Consider the following 17,064-nt stretch of genomic DNA (forward strand, 5'->3'; position numbering starts at 1 on the left):
TCTCCGAGAGACAGCCCCTTCTCAACGCACTGAGAGAGAGAGGGTGTGTGTGTACATGTGTGTGTGCGTGTGTGTGTGTGTTCGCCACACTATGAGGCTATGCTAAATTACAGGTCATCTCTCACAGTGTTGTGTGTGGGTTGAACGAACACCCGGCCCTTTGTGCAAATTATATTTTGGGAAGGGGTGAACTTGGAGTTTTGAATAAAATTCTGCATGCAAAAAAGATATTCTGCACGTGCGTTCGTTAGTGGTTAACGTACCGTTGCAATCATTCGGTACACAGCCGTACTGAACCAAAGGTCCAGTAATGAAACGGTTCGGTACAGATACGTGTACCGTTACACCCCTAATATCTGTACATATCCCTTACATATTAATACTACAACTCTGTACATACTAAGGCTGTCCCCGAAGCCTGTTTTTGGGATTCGAACTTCGTCAGGGTTTTTCGAACGGACGTTCGAACCTTCGTTTTTAATAAAACATTTTTTTTTATTAAAATATATATATATATATTTTTTTTTAAATATCCTCAAACTAAATCCTCAATTTGAATAAAGTGATTAATCTGATTAAATTTGTATTTTTTATTTATTTATTAAATCAACTTTCCAAACCCAGCCCAGGGAGAAGCCCCAGCCCAACTAAATCAATTAAATCAACTTTCTTAAATGAATATAACTCATCAGTATTTTTTAATACTATAATATGAGTGTAGCCTAATCTTTATTATCTGCAACTGTGAAGAAAAACCCCATTGGTTTAAACAGAATTAATAGAAAAAAATATTTTAAAAAATAAATAAAATAAATCGTATTTTTTTATAAAACAAAAGAAATTCAAATGTTGATTTAAGAATTCTAATGCCAACGTAACAAACAAACCAACGTAATGAAGGTTCGAACGTTCGAACGTTTGGGCTCAACCCTAATACATCTGATTAGCACTATTACTCAGTAGTACTACTAATTTATATATATATAATATATATTCAACTGGGTATAACACATATATATATATATATATATGTTATACCCAGTTGAATCACCTGTACATTGTATATTACTGTTGCACTTTACTGTTACATTTGCACTCTGGTTGGACGTCAACCCTCTTTTCGTTGTACTGTACTTGTGCTGTATGATGACAATACATTTGAATCTAATCTAATTTAATAGATACATACTGTACATGGTATTGATAGAATAGATACGTACGCGGAAGTAGGAGGCCACCGTCTGTCTCCTCATGTTGGTGGTCTCCTCAGGGTGACGCATCATCTCCATGGTGTCCACCTAAACACAACACACACCCTTCAGAATAAAGGCACGTTCCTAAACACAACACACACCCTTCAGAATAAAGGTACGTTCCTAAACACAAACGCAGACAAGTCAACTCGCTGCCCTCAGGACCACACATCATAACATATAACAAGTAAACAGGACAAAGGACTAGTACACACACAGCCATAGGACTGCACGATTTTGGGAAATAATCTAATTGTGATTTTTCTGACAGATATTGCGAATGCGATAAAATGTGCAATTATAATAAAAAAAAATGTAAACAGCCCCACATAGGTTTATTGTAAAATGCGGCTTGCATCTGGCCTACGCGGTGGGTCTGTTCGGGACACCGAGCCTGAAAATGTTTCTTTTTACCTGGGAATCGATACCGGTACCCAACGGTACCTTTTTTTCTGTACTTTACTCTCCCTCTCTGAAGTCTAAACTTCACAACAAACAATCTAAAACCCCTTACCTCCCTCTCCCAAACGTCCTGGTTAAATACAAAAAATAAAAAATAAAATTTTAAAAAGAAAAGTATTTTGCGATTTGTTTTTCTTTTCGATTTGCTAATTGCATCATTCCAAATCACGATTTCGATTTAAAATCGATTAATCGTTCAGCCCTACACAGCCATAATACTTACATCCTAACATTACAAGTAAACATAACAAAGGACTAGTACACACACAGACATAATACTTACATCCTAACATTACAAGTAAACATAACAAAGGACTAGTACACACACACACACATAATACTTACATCATAACATATAATATTACAAGTAAACAGGACAAAGGACTAGTACACACACAGACATAATACTTACATCCTAACATTACAAGTAAACATAACAAAGGACTAGTACACACACACACACATAATCATAACATATAATATTACAAGTAAACAGGACAATGAATGAATGAATGAATGAATGAATGAATGAATGAATGAATGAATGAATGAATGAATGACCTTTATTTATATAGCACCCTTCACAGCACGAATGCACAGGGTGCTTTACACTACAGCTTAATATAAAAACACAATAAAAACAAAATCAGAAATAAATGACAACAACAACAAGTTTCAAGTTTCAAGTTCCAAGTTTCTTTAATAGTTGTCATACAGAAGTACAGAATACTTTCATACAAAATGCTTCTTACTGTTACGCTCCAGAGACTGCTAGACAAGATAGTATCAAATAACATAGTATAGCATGTAATTTAGAAGTAGAAAATGAGGTCACAGTGTTCAGTATAGACATATGTACAATGTTCGATGCAGAATAGACGTAACTGAGTTACCATATAATATACAATACTATGCAGTGTACTAATGTACAGTACTATATAGTGCAAAGCAGAAATGGGATGAGGTACAATTTAGGTACAATTTACAGTAAGGTGTACGAGTTGTAGTGCAATCCTTCATCAATAAATATAAAGTGTGGGGAGTGGGTGCTACAGTGTGTTTGTTTAAAGTGAGTGTGTGCTATAAAGTGTGTGGAGTGGGTGCTACAGTGTGTTTGTTTAAAGTGAGTGTGTGCGTGTGGATGTGTGTGCTATGTGCGTTTGATGGTTGTTGTTGTGTAGTGTTCATTGTTCGTTTAGCAGCCTGATGGCCTGGGGATAGAAGCTTCTTCTGAGTCTTTCTGTGCTCGCCTTGAGACTCCGGTATCGCTTGCCTGACCGCAGCAGTTCAAAGAGGCAGTTGTTCGGGTGACTGGAGTCCTTAATGATTCTCTTAGCCTTGCCCCTGCAACGCTTGTTGTAAATGTTCTGGAGGGTGGGGAGCCCCCCTCCAATTGTGCGTTGGGCTGAACGTGTCACTCTTTGTAGTCTGCTTCGGTCTTGTGCAGTGCTATTCCCAAACCAGGAGGTGATGTTGCCAGTCAGGATGCTCTCTATTGTACATGAGTAGACGTTCTTAAGGATCTTCTGACTGACTTGGAACTTCCTTAGGCGCCAGAGGAAGTAGAGGCGTTGTCATGCCTTCTTCACAACACTGTCAATGTGTGTGGTCCATGTCAAGTCCTCGGATATGTGGGCTCCGAGGTACTTAAAGCTGTTGACTCTCTCAACCGGTGCCCCGTCGATGCTGAGGGGGCTGTAGTCCTTGACCCCCGACCTCCTGAAGTCCACAATCATCTCCTTTGTTTTGCTGACGTTCAGGGAGAGGCTGTTTTCCTGGCACCATCCCGCCAGGACCTTGACCTCTTCCAGGTAGGCCCTCTCGTCGTTGGCAGAGATCAGGCCCACCACCACTATGTCGTCAGCAAATTTGATGATTGTATTGCTACTCCGCTGAGCCACACAGTCGTGTGTGTACAGGGAGTAGAGGAGGGGACTCAGAACACAGCCCTGGGGGGCCCCTGTGTTGAGGGTGATGGATGAGGAGGTGCAGTTGCCTGCTCTCACCACCTGGGGTCTGCCCGTCAGGAAGTCCAAGACCCACTGGCAGAGGTCATAGTTCAAGCCCAGGTCCCTGAGCTTGGCTATGAGTATGGAGTGGACTATGGTATTGAATGCCGAGCTGTAGTCGATGAATAGCATTCTCACATAGTTCCCCTGCCTCTTGTCCAGGTGTGATGCTGCTGTGTGCAGCACATGGGCTATGGCGTCCTCCGTGGACCTGTTGGCGCGGTATGCAAATTGCAGGGGGTCCATGTTAATGGGGAGGGAGGAGCAGATGTAGCCCTTTACTAGCTTCTCAAAGCACTTCATGGCTATGGAGGTGAGAGCTACAGGGCGGTAGTCGTTGAGGCAAGCAGGCTTGGATTTTTTGGGTACAGGGATAATAGTGGACTTCTTCAGGCAGGTGGGGATGACAGCCTGTTCTAAGGACAGGTTAAATATGTCAGTGAATACCGGGGCCAGTTGGTCAGCACAGACTTTTAGGACGAGGCCGGGGATGCCGTCCGGACCTGCTGCCTTCCTGATATTCACTTTTTTAAAGGTCCGCCTCACCTCATGCTCTGTTACCCTGAACACTGAGTCTCCATCAGCAGCAGACCCCCCCCCCCCCCATTGCCGTGGCTTGTGGGCTGGTGTTGTTATTACCAGCATCAAACCTCGCATAGAAGGTATTGAGGTCATTTGCTAAGGAGATGTCACTGTTCAGTTTGAGGGAGGCGCCTTTGTAGTCTGTCATCGTTTTGAGCCCCTGCCACATAGCTCTAGAGTCAGCCTGTTCAAACTGGAGTTAAATTTTATCCTTGTAGCGCCGTTTGGCCTCTGTCACTGTCCTCCTTACGTTGTATCGCGCCACCTTGTGGTCATTCATGTTGCCTGCCACTAGGCCGTCGTTGTATGCTTTGGTGCGCGCTCTCAGAGCTTCACGGACGGATTTGTCTACCCAGGGTTTTTGATTTGGGTAAACTCTCATTGTGGTAGTGGGGATTGTTTCTTCCACCAAAGTACGAACATAGTCCAGCACTGTCTCCGTGTAGACATGAATGTTATCTGTGTCGCGGAACACGCTCCAGTCTGTGCAGTCAAACGCAGCCTGGAGCGTCTCCTCTGACGTCAAATCCCATTTCTGCACCTCTCGCGAGACTACAGGAGTGCTTTTGATTCTCTGTTTGTACTTTGGAGAAAGCAATATGGCCGCATGATCAGACTTCCCAAAGCCACTAGCAGAATGAGCCTTGTATCCACCCTTGAATTGCGTGTAACAGTGATCTAGGATGTTACCGCCTCTGGTGTTACAAGTCACATGCTGATAGAAGTCAGGCAAGACCTTTCTCAGATTGGCGCTATTGAAATCACCCACCACTATAATGCAGCAGTTAAAAACAGTGAAACCAGATAGAAAAAGTAGAATAAAAGAATTTGGATAAAATCATGAGTCACTAATTAAAACAAAAACTATAAAACAGTGAGGACATGAAAAAAAGTGCCTATGCATGACCAAAAGCCTGTCTGAACAAATGCGTTTTTAATTGTTTTTTAAAAGAGTTCTCAGAGGGGGCAATTCGCAGGTCCAGGGGGAGAGCATTCCAGAGCCTTGGTGCTGTCACCTGGAAGGCTCGATCACCCCTTGTTTTAAGCCTGGACCTGGGGACCACCAGGAGGTGCTGATCGGCAGACAAAGGACTAGTACACACACAGACATAATACTTACATCATAATCATAACATATAATATTACAAGTAAACATGACAAAGGACTAGAGGCTTGGGACACACAAGACAAGCTCCAATATAAATAATCAAACTACGTGAAATAGCTAAGAATACTTAACCGTACACAACTATACGCCCACAACACATTTGTTCATAAACAAAACAAAAAGTGGGCGTGAACAAAAGGTCCCAGATCCGTAGTCGACCTATCCTGGACCAGGACACTACATCCCTGAAAACGGCGCAGCCTAAGATGAACACGAGTTCGCACTGAGTTTGGGAAGAGGGCTTTTGTGTACTCTGCTCCGTTTACCTGGAATGGACTTCAAAAATCTCTTAAACTCCAGGGCCCTCATTCATCAACGTGTTCTACGCACAGATTTGTGCTTACCCTGTGCGTACGATCATTTCTAAGCAAAGAGTGGGATTCATCAATTTCAACTTGAACTTGACTCCGTGCTTACGTCTACGCACAGGTCAGAGCACACTTAGCTGACGCCCAGTGGTAGAATATATTATTACAACAAGGAAATGAGCTTCTGTGCATAATAACACTGGCATGTTCTGTACGAACCGTAGTTCATTATAGTTCATTGTAAAATAGCAACAGTAGTGTAATTATGGTCAAAACCCTATAAATAGCATTTGGAATAATAGATCTTTCTCTCAGAATGAATGCAGCATGGTTTATATAGCGTTATCGGAATATACGGGGTGTAGGCTACTGACTGACTGCGCTCCGCGTAGCTTGATTAAAAAATACTTTTAAAGACAGAACAATGAGAACATAATGAACAGCAGGTATACATTTCTCTGTATGTGATTTTATTTTATTATAATTTTTTTCTCTTTTCCATGCATCTGAGGCTCGTGCCGCAGGTTTTTTTTTTTTTTTATTATTTTGTATTGGTATCTAGCAATATTATTATTATTAGGGATGTCCGATATTATCGGCCTACCGATATTATCGGCAGATATCGGCATTAAAATGTGATATCGGTTGATATCGGTATCGGAAATTAAGAGTTGGACAATATCGGTATATCGGTATCGGTAAAAAAGCCAATATCGAGCATCCCCAATAATTATTATTATTTGTACCGTTATTATTGTTATTATTATTCATGGTCATATTATTATTATTATTGTTATCATAATTATGGTAATGATTATTATTATTATTATTATTATTATTATTATTATTATTATTATTATTATTATTATTATTATTATTATTATTATTATTATTATTATTATTATTATTATTATTATTATTATTATTATGGTATGAAGCTGTAAGGTGCACTTGAGCTGACCATTATGTTAAACTAAATATGAAGTTTGGAAGGGGGCAGGAAACATTTTTCAACGTTTTCTTCATCCTGCTCCTTTTCGGCCATGGGTGTATCATGTTGAAAAAATAAAAGATGTTGGTGATATTGTGCAAAGATGAACTGTACCTCCATGTACGAAACAAAATAAAATGAATGAATGAATGAATTTACTGTCCTGTATGGTTGTTCTCGACTTTAAGATGGTTGTCGTTTCATGTCAGGTGTTAAGAGCTCAAGCTTCTTACCTGGTGAAATACAATGTACCTTGTTTGTTTTTTCCACCTGAGGTCCTCGTGAGCTCAGAGGAGAACCAGATAATGATCCTTGCGGGGTTCATACGTCCCCTGAAAAGAGCGGGGGACAAGCCGCTGTACCGCAGTGGGCGCGCGCGCGCCGCGGCCTGTACGGCCTCATAAACACTTAAAACACAACAATCTCCGCGATGGATCTCTCTGCGGCGCCGTGGGGCATCGTACTGCAGGAAGATTGCGGCTCTGAATAACGAGGCTAGCCGTCGCCGAGCGGATAGTCCCTCTGACAACATATTAACGAGGACACAATAATAAGCATTCTAATGGCGCTCTTTAGTTCACGGGCTCCATCAAAATTAATGACGCAATAAATATTTTATAGTACGTCTACATAGCAAAGTGCATATCTTAATAGTTTATTTCATCCTCGCACAGGGGGGTGGGGGGGGGGGGGGAGGTACAGTATGTCAAACATCCTCTGAACACCGCAGAGTAGAGTAACGACGAGATCCGGTGAATGACGAATCCTTGTTCAAACAGAAGTACCAATCATCCAGACCTCTGTTCCAGTACTTTAACAAGGGCTAGATACAAGGACGCACTACTGCAATCCATTTGGTAACTTTGTCAAATCCTTGTTCAAACAGAAGTACCAATCATCCAGACCTCTGTTCCAGTACTCTAACAAGGGCTAGATACAAGGACGTACTACTGCAGTCCGTTTGGTAACTTTGTGTAGTCTTCAAATCTGCTAACGACCACGCTACAGAAGGTTAACCCTTTCACTACCGCACTACAGATGGGTAACCGTCTGTAGTGTGGTAGTGAAAGAGTTTGCCATCTGTAGTGTGGTAGTGAAAGGGTTAAACCTCTGTAGTGTGGTAGTAAAGGGTTAACCTTCTGTAGTGTGGTAGTGAAAGGGTTAACCTTCTGTAGTGGGGTAGTGAGAGAGCGTTAACCCTTTGTAGTGTAGGTAGTGAAAGGGTTAACCTTCTGTAATGTGGTAGTGAAAGGTTAACCTTCTGTAGTGTGGTAGTGAAAGGGTTAACGTTCTGTAGTGTAGCAGTGAAAGGGTTAACCTTCTGTAGTGTGGTAGTGAAAGGGTTAACGTTATGTAGTCTGGCAGTGAAAGGGTTAACCTTCTGTAGTGTGGTAGTGAAAGGGTTAACCTTCTGTAGTGTGGTAGTGAAAGGGCAAACATTCTGTAGTGTGGTAGTGAAAGGGTTAACGTTCTGTAGTGTGGTAGTGAAAGGGTTAACCTTCTGTAGTGTGGTAGTGAAAGGGTTAACCTTCTGTAGTGTGGTAGTGAAAGGGCTAACCTTCTGTAGTGTGGTAGTGAAAGGGTTAATGTTCTGTAGTGTGGTAGTGAAAGGGTTAACATTCTGTAGCGTGGTAGTGAAAGGGTTAACCTTCTGTAGCGTGGTAGTGACAGGTTAACCTTCTGTAGTGTGGTAGTGAAAGGGTTAACCTTCTGTAGTGTGGTAGTGAAAGGGTTAACGTTATGTAGTGTGGTAGTGAAAGGGTTAACGTTCTGTAGTGTGGTAGTGAAAGGGTGTAGTGTGGTAGTGAAAGGGTTAACCTTCTGTAGTGTGGTAGTGAAAGGTTAACCTTCTGTAGTGTGGTAGTGAAAGGTTAACCTTCTGTAGTGTGGTAGTGAAAGGTTAACCTTCTGTAGTGTGGTAGTGAAAGGTTAACGAAGGGTTATGTATATAACCCAGTTCTATGAGTTAAATGGTGCGCTCAGCACCTGTTCTGCACTGTACTTCACTTCGTGCACGAGCACTGAATAAAAAATTCCACCATGTACCTTTACATCCCAACATCCGTCTGACCACGCCCCCTTCCGCTTACCTTCATAAGCAGGTGTGTGGTCACCTACTCGCCTCCTTCCCAAACTTTCACCACAAGGCGAGATCAAGGGCCGCAGCGGCGTCCAGGTGCTGAGCGCACCATTTAACTCATAGAACTGGGTTATATACATAACCCTTCGTTCTATGTCGTTAATGGCTTGCTCAGCACCTGTTCTGCAACAGGGGCTGAGCGGGAGCCATAGCCCGACCAATGTACCCCGCTGAGGCCCCCCACAACCATCAGACCGGGGAGGACCGAGCCCCCCCGACCCTCCCTAATGGAGGATACCCCCCCTATTGGAGGTTCACGGGAGGGCGACGGCTCCAACCGTGCAAAGAGGCACTCAAGCAACCCAACGCACAGGGGGAGCAGACCATGGCTTGACCCCACGACTACACACACACACAACCCGCATGCCACCCGGGAACGAATGAGGGAACAACCACGTTACTGCCCCCAAAATCACGGGGTCAAGAGCAAACCCAACCCCGTGGCAAGGCCGTAGCAGCGGAGCGCGAAGGAAGACCCAGACCCACTGAAGGGACTAGATCCCCTGGAAAAAGGGGGCCCGGAGAGGTCAATGACGCCAGGCATCAAGACCCCACCAGGTGGTCACTTAGTGACACCGCCCCCCACATCGCCAGCGTATTCGGATAAGGCCCCTCCAAGAGCGGGCCCTTACCTCCCAATAGCACACCGCCCGGTATACTGACCCTGTAGAACAGGCAGTCAGCATGGCCGTAAGCACTCAAAAGGTTAACCAACGGAAGCAGGCAGCGTACCGGGGAAACCAGGCAACAGGCTGTAACCTGAGCCTGGAGCACTGCGGACGAGACAGGCGCCAAAGGAGTCAGCTGGAAAACAGCCCTCCCGGCGGAAGGGGCGGACGCTGGCGTTGTTGATCACCATGATGAAGCCTCCATTAAAAAAAAACCACCCAGAGGGGTCGAGGCAGAGAAGGCTGACACGATTGGCAGACGTCATGAACGTGCAGGGGCACACTCAACCGGGTAACCCGGGAGTTGACTCTGCTACAACACACCAGGGAACCAACCACCCTGTCGTTACCAAATGCGGTGGTTGTTCCTATAACCCCTCAAGAAAAAAGGGTTATCCCAGGTCTATGGTATCAACAAAACTTTACTTCGGACCGGGCCCGGCGGCCCGGGAAGCACACAGGGTTACCAGAGGAGGTCCAGAAGACCACCCCAACAGCCCCCTCTCCGCCATGCGTGAGAGAGGTGCGGAAAAGAGAACCAGCCCCTTATGATAGTGCCAGGTACAAAGTACCCAACAAGGGTCTCTATAACGCCTAACCTTGTGACGCCCCGGGCCGACCCGGCCTTTTTCCCCCCTGGAAAAAAGCCCAAGTCGCTCAGGGTACCAGAACAGCAGATCTGCATCCCCGGCGGACAAACGGGTTAACTGACCTGGACCAGCGTGACCAGAACCAGTCCCGTGCCCTAACCACGCCGACATGCCTACTCCAGGAGAAGGGGCAGATATGCATGTTGATCTAAAACATGAAAAGAGGGCGCCACCCAGGCGGGCCGGTGTGAACCGCGCTCGGTGGCCCACCCCAAGGGCGTGAGACCCCTCTACATATGTTCAGATCCATTCCGTTATCATCCCCCAGATATGAACGAGAATACGTCGAGAACCAATAACAGGTTGTCGGAAGAGGGAAAAACCTCCATCCCAGTTGCTTTATAAAAACGCTGTTTTAACCACAAGCAACCAAGGCGTACTAGCTACCCGCATGATCCTTAACAGAACACCCCGAGCTAGCACTAAACGTGCGTCGGGACACAACCACATCAATGAACAGGCTATTTAGACCTTTCAGTGAATCCCCAAGGCGCCCAGGGGAAACGACAAGAGGGGTGTGGCGCTTCCTATACTCCAACTCTTTTTATTAAAAAGAAGGAAGCACCAACAGACATGAATCCCATTTTACACAGCAGAGGGTAAAAACAGTTTACATTTTTACATCCAGTCACCCCTATCACAGAGGACTTCAGACTGAAATTCCCCAGAGAGCCTTCCCAAGTGAGTCGTAGAATAAAAAAGCCATGGTAACTACGAGTCATGTGACCAACTGACTCAAGTTACACATAAAATCGAGCGTAGTGGACCCGTAAGTCCTACGCTCCATCCCGACACTTTGACACAACAGATTGTACGTAAAGATCCAACTCACGGAAGCCATCATCATAGCAACGTGCGTAGTGACATATGCCATGACGGGGGGAAACCCAACACTCAACGCCTGTTTTTAATAGGAGCAGAGTCAGGGCAACCCTTCCCCCCCCCTCCCTGCCAAGTCGCCTAACGGCTTGGCCCCGACTGGCCTAACAGGAGATGAGTAAACCCCCCTGACCAATCAGAAGAGGGAAGGAGGGGTTTATTCGGCACCCCCTCACAAACCCTTCCCCCTGCACACAATAACAACTGTAGCATATGATACCTTTGGTAGAATGCTAATGAAATAGCGCAAGCTAATACAATGCACGCTACCCACAGATAACTGTGAACAGGGTTTACAACAAAACCAAGTCGCGTGTGTGTGTGAATCCTACACCCGCATCCTATGTTGTACATAGAAAAACACTGATAGAGAGAGCGAACGGCTGGGCCGTGGAACGTGTGTATATGAGCATTACTGCAACTAACACAACAGTGTTGTAGCTCAACATTACTTGTGTAAGCAACAGACCATACAACTAGCCTCTACCTGCATGTGAAGTGTCAGGCCGAGGTAGAAACCATTCTATAACCGAGTGTAGGCTGCAGACCTTGCTTAAGCTCATAACACGAACGCAACCCTTCTATCAATGTATACTAGTGAAGATTCACACTTTGCAACCTCATCATATGTTTTGGTGAAGAAACACACAGTTTGTTAACAAAAAATACAGTCCCCCTTTAGAGGGGACTTTTTATTTTCGAACTAAATTATATGAGAGGCCGGGGAGGGGATTAACAGAGGGGACCACAGGGGAAAAAAGTCACTGGGCCTAGCGGCGCCTGCCGCCTCGAGCCGCTCGGGATTTGCCACCCCGGGAAGCCCCGGAGGGACGGTAGACAATCGGCGGCTGGTCACGGCGATCCCTACCGTCTCCTCCAGGCGCAGATGGGCCGGCTGCAGCGGTGGCGCCCTCTCTCCTCCTGGCCTTCTTCGAAGGGCCAGCAGTGGCGGTGGTAGCAGCAGCAGTCACGGCGGAGGAAGCTCGACGACGTGGCAGCCGTCTGACTCCACGAGCGATGTCGGGAGGGGGAAAATGAGGTTGAAGCACGGAGCGCTCCTCCTGCATTTCTCTGCACGTCGAGGTCATCAACTGCAGGGCCTTCCCGAACAGTCCAGCATCGGAGAGGGTGGCCATTAGAAGAGGGCCTCTCTTCTTCTCCGGCACACGGGCCTGCTCCAGCCAAAGGTGGCGCTGGGTTAGAGTCGCCAGGGCTTGCACTTTCCCAGTGGCTATGGCCTGCAGCTGAGTCAGATGCAGGACAGCTCCTGCCGCCTGGGTGAGCTGGTCATGTTGGACATCACTCAGCTCCATGCCGCCCGTCAATATCCCGGATATGAATCTTGCCAGCTGCGTGGCGTTAGACGCGGCAGCCAGAGATTGTGTTCCAGAGATGAATGACTGGTCGCTCCAATAAGCCAACCGCCTCGCCGATTTCCCTTGAGGAACCGGCTTGCGTAACGGCTCCCACACCACCTCCGGACAGAGGAGAGCGGCCATCGGCCTATCAAGCCGTGGCACGCCCTCTCTCATACCTTCGACCAAACCCGCCACCCGCGTAACTTGTACGTAGGCGGGGGTGAGGCCAATGATGTGGGACACCACCTGGCCCCGACGAACATAGGCCCCCATTGAGGGGAAAAATTAGTAGACAACGTCCACCCCTCTCACCGGGCGACGCTGCCAGAGATGACCTATTAGATCATCAGGGACAGGAACAGGCAGTGGCTGCGGCAGCGGCACGCCGTTTGCAACGGCCGCCACCGCCATAAGCTCGGGAAACAAAGCCTGCAGTTCCCCCTGCAGACTTTCCTCCACCGAGCCCGCATCCCTCACATGCAGCAGGCTACGACTGGTCAAGGAGCCACATTCCGATGTGGCTGATAGTAGGGCATCCTGCCGACGAGTCAGAGGGTCTTCCCCGACGTCTTCAAACAAGGCGCCTCAAGGAGACATTTCACCCCCCTCCAGTGTTACCTGGACGGGCGGGATACATGTCTCCACCGGGCCTTCAAATAAGAACCCGTCTGCCTCTACCATGTAATCCTCTGTTTCCATCGGGCAGGTAGAGACCGACGCATCCTCACTAAGCTCCAGCAATTCACCAAACCCAGGCCGTTCGCGTCTGCAAGCCACCATCTTGCGACGGGAGCGAGCAGACGCAAAAAGTTCGCGTCTCAAATCCTCTGGAACCAAAGGAACCGGCCGCTCAACAGCGGACGATTCCCCGGAAGCAGAGGAACCAGAGCCATGACCAGGCCATCGCAGAGGCGAAGGCACCGGTGCACCAGCTCCTTGGAGAGGCAAACTACCCATCGGACGCCTACCGGGTGTGGCTGTCAACCACGAGAGAGGCAACAGCCCCGCACCAGAACGCACGACGGAGGCGGAAATGGAGAACCGCTGGTGGAGAGTGGCTCTGCGACTCTCCGAAGTAGACATTATGACTTAGATTTTTCTATCGAATATTTTATGAGAGAAGAAAAAAATAAGCACAATGTAAACACGTCTCAACTTTCTTCAGCTAACAACCTCGTCAAGTGGGGATCTACCGAAGGCACTTCCTTGTGGTGAAAGTGAAGAAGGAGGCGAGTAGGTGACCACACACCTGCTTATGAAGGTAAGCGGAAGGGGGTGTGGTCAGACGGATGTTGGGATGTAAAGGTACATGGTGGAATTTTTTATTCAGTGCTCGTGCACGAAGTGAAGTACAGTGCAGAACAGGTGCTGAGCAAGCCATTAACGACATAGAACCTTCTGTAGTGTGGTAGTGAAAGGGTTAACCTTCTGTAGTGTGGTAGTGAAAGGGCTAACCTTCTGTGGTAGTGGTAGTGAAAGGGTTAACGTTCTGTAGTGTGGTAGTGAAAGGCTTAACCTTCTGCAGTGTGGTAGTGAAAGGGTTAATGTAAGGTTATGTATATAACCAAGTTCTATGAATTATGGTGACGCTCAGCATCAGTTGCATAATATCTCGCTTCAGTGGATATGCACTGAATAAATTTCAAAATGTACCTTTACATACCAACATCTGTCTGACCACACCCCCATCTGCTGCCTACATAAGCAGGGGTGGGGCCACACACTCATCTCCTTCCCAACAAATTTCACCACAATGAAAGATCAAGGGCCGCAGCGGCGTCCTGATGCTGAGCGTCACCATAATTCATAGAACTTGGTTATATACATAACCTTACGTTCTATTTCATTATGGCTTTCGCTCAGCATCAGTTGCATAACAGGAGCTGAGCGGGAGCCATAGCTCGACAAATGTACCCCGCTGAGGCCCCCCACAACCATCAGACCGGGGAGGACCGAGCCCCCCGACCCTCCCTAATGGAGGATACCCCCCCTATTGAAGGCTTACGGGAGGGAGACGGATCCGACCGTGCGAAGAGGAACTCAAGCAACTCAACGCACAGGGTGAGCAGACCGTGGCTTGACCCCATGACTACACACACGCACAACCCGCATGCCACCAGGGAACGAACGGAAGGAACAAACCTCGTTACTGCCCCCAAAATCACGGGGTCAAGAGCAAACCCAACCCTGTGGCAAGGCTGTAGCAGCGGAGCGCGAAGGAAGACCCAGACCCACTGAAGGGACTGGATCCCCTGGAAAAAGGGGGCCCGGAGAGGTCAATGACGCCAGGCATCAAGACCCACCAGGTGGTCACTCAGTGACACCGCCCCCCACATCGCCAGCGTATTCGGATAAGTCCCCTCCAAAAGCGGGCCATTTCCCCCCAATAGCACACCGCCTGGCACACTGACCCTGCAGAACAGGCAGTCAGCATGGCCGTAAGCACTCAAAAAAGGTTAACCAACGTGTGACAGAGTGGGTCTGTCACTGACACCGGGGCAGCACGCACGCACACATACACACAACATTCACTCATCATATACATTCATACATAATCAAACATGCATACATATCCATTAATCTAAGCATACATGCATTTATACATACATTCATATATCCATTCATACATATATTTATTTATTGTGTTGTGTATATGTATTTATTTATTGGGTTGTGAGGGTATTTGGTGTTGGAGGTTGTTTTTAGATAATGTGTGTATAGGAAACGGTAATTCAATTGATGTGTAGCACCTGTTTAGTCTTGTTAATTAATTATGTGTGGCACCTGTGGAGGGGGAGGAGTGCAGGTGTCATGAGGGCTGCATGCCCAAGGTTCTGGGTTCTTGCCCTGCACCAGTTACACTGTAGGTGACTGAGGGAAGTGCCGTATGTGTATTGTTAGTCTGTTTGTCTCTGTGGTGGTGCTTCACCAGATAACGGTTGCAAAATGGGTAACTAGGGAAGCGCCACCCAGTAAGTGTTTTGTCTATCAGATGCCGTTATTGTGGAACGCATCTGATAGACTGCAGAGGTAGTATAGTTTAGTTATTTATTTAGTTTATGTCACTTGTTATGAAATGTCACCTCTGCACCTTGGAGGCTGGGAAATAAAACAACACCAAGACCATTTTTCCGACTACGCCATTGTTTGTGGGAGTTTTTTGAGGAGTCTAGAAAGAACCCCATCACTCAACGGAAGCAGGCAGCGTACCGGGGAAACCAGGCAGCAGGCTGTAACCTGAGCCTGGAGCACTGCGGACGAGACAGGCGCCAAAGGAGTCAGCTGAAAACAGCCCCCCCGGCGGAAGGGGCGTATGCTGGCGTTGTTGATCACCATGACAAAGCCTCCATTAAAAAAAAACCACCCAGAGGGGTCGAGGCAGAGAAGGCTGACATGATTGGCAGACGTCATGAACGTGCAGGGGCACACTCAACCGGGTAACCCGGGAGTTGACTCTGCTCCAACACACCAGGGAATCAACCACCCTCTTGGTACCACATGCAGTGGTTGTTCCTATAACCCCTCAAGAAAAAACTCCAAAACACACCTGCGGGTATACACTGGCTATACCGCAGTACAAGTGTTACAGTTTTCAAAAAAGGGTTATTCCAGGCCTACGGGTCGACGAAACATTACTTCGGACCGGGCCTGGCGGCTTGGGAAGCACACAGGGTTACCAGAGGAGGTCCAAAAGACCACCCCAACATCCCCCTCTTCGCCACGCGTGAGAGAGGAGCGAAAAGAATGGAGAACCAGCCCTAAGCTCACCGCACTTGGTATTCCCAGGCGGTCTCCCAACCAAGTACTAACCAGGACCGAACCTGCTTAGCTTCCGAGATTGGGCGTGTACAGGTTTGTATGGCCGTAAGCCATTACGATAGTGCAGAGTACAACATGTACCCAACAAAGGGTCTCCATAACGCCTAACCCAGTGACACCCGGGCCGACCCGGCATTTTTCCCCCCGAAAAAAGCAAAAGTCCCTCAGAGTACCAGAACAGCAGATCTGCATCCCCGGCGGACAACGGGTTAACTGACCTGGACCAGCGTGACCAGACCAGTCCCGTGCCCTAACAACGCCGACATGCCCACTCCAGAAGAGGGGGTAGGTATGCGTGTCGATCTAAAATATGAAAAGAGGGCGCCACCCAGACGGTCCCATTTGGACCGCGCTCAGTGGCCCACCCCAAGGGCGTGAGACCCCTCTACCTATGTTCTGATCTATTCCGTTAACATCCCCCAGATATGAACGAGAATTCATCGAGACAACCTAGTAAACTGGCGCTCGGAAGAGACAGTTGCCCTATAAAAACGCTGTTTTAATAACAAGCAACCAAGGCGCACCAGCCTCATGCGTGATTCCCATCAGAAACACCCAGAGCCAGCACTTACATACGCGTCGAGACCCAAACACATCAATGGATAGTCTAGCAAGACAACAAACATTGTTCCTCCAAGTCGCCTGGGAGAACGACAAGGAGCCGTCGTGCTTCATGTTCCTTCCTCTTTTTATTCAAAAAAGAAAGAAACACAGACTGACATGAATCCCACGTGACGCAGCTGAGGGTATTTTTTTTTTACATTTTTACATCCCACC

The 17,064-nt window shown here is 47.2% G+C and overlaps 1 protein-coding gene across 1 annotated transcript in view; it reads right to left on the minus strand.

Annotated features, from left to right (window-relative positions):
- The window catches only part of myo3b (myosin IIIB), a gene marked incomplete at its 3' end in the record, with an annotated part of 495,246 nt that overhangs the window by 158,638 nt on the left and 319,544 nt on the right, over positions 1-17,064 (minus strand). Inside the window, 1 exon segment of the mRNA XM_084314352.1 lies at positions 1,221-1,298. Coding sequence (XP_084170478.1) covers positions 1,221-1,298 — 78 coding nt within the window.

The sequence above is a fragment of the Notolepis coatsorum genome (genome assembly GCF_963971535.1).
Source record: "Notolepis coatsorum genome assembly, chromosome: 5".
Classification (NCBI taxonomy): domain Eukaryota; kingdom Metazoa; phylum Chordata; class Actinopteri; order Aulopiformes; family Paralepididae; genus Notolepis; species Notolepis coatsorum.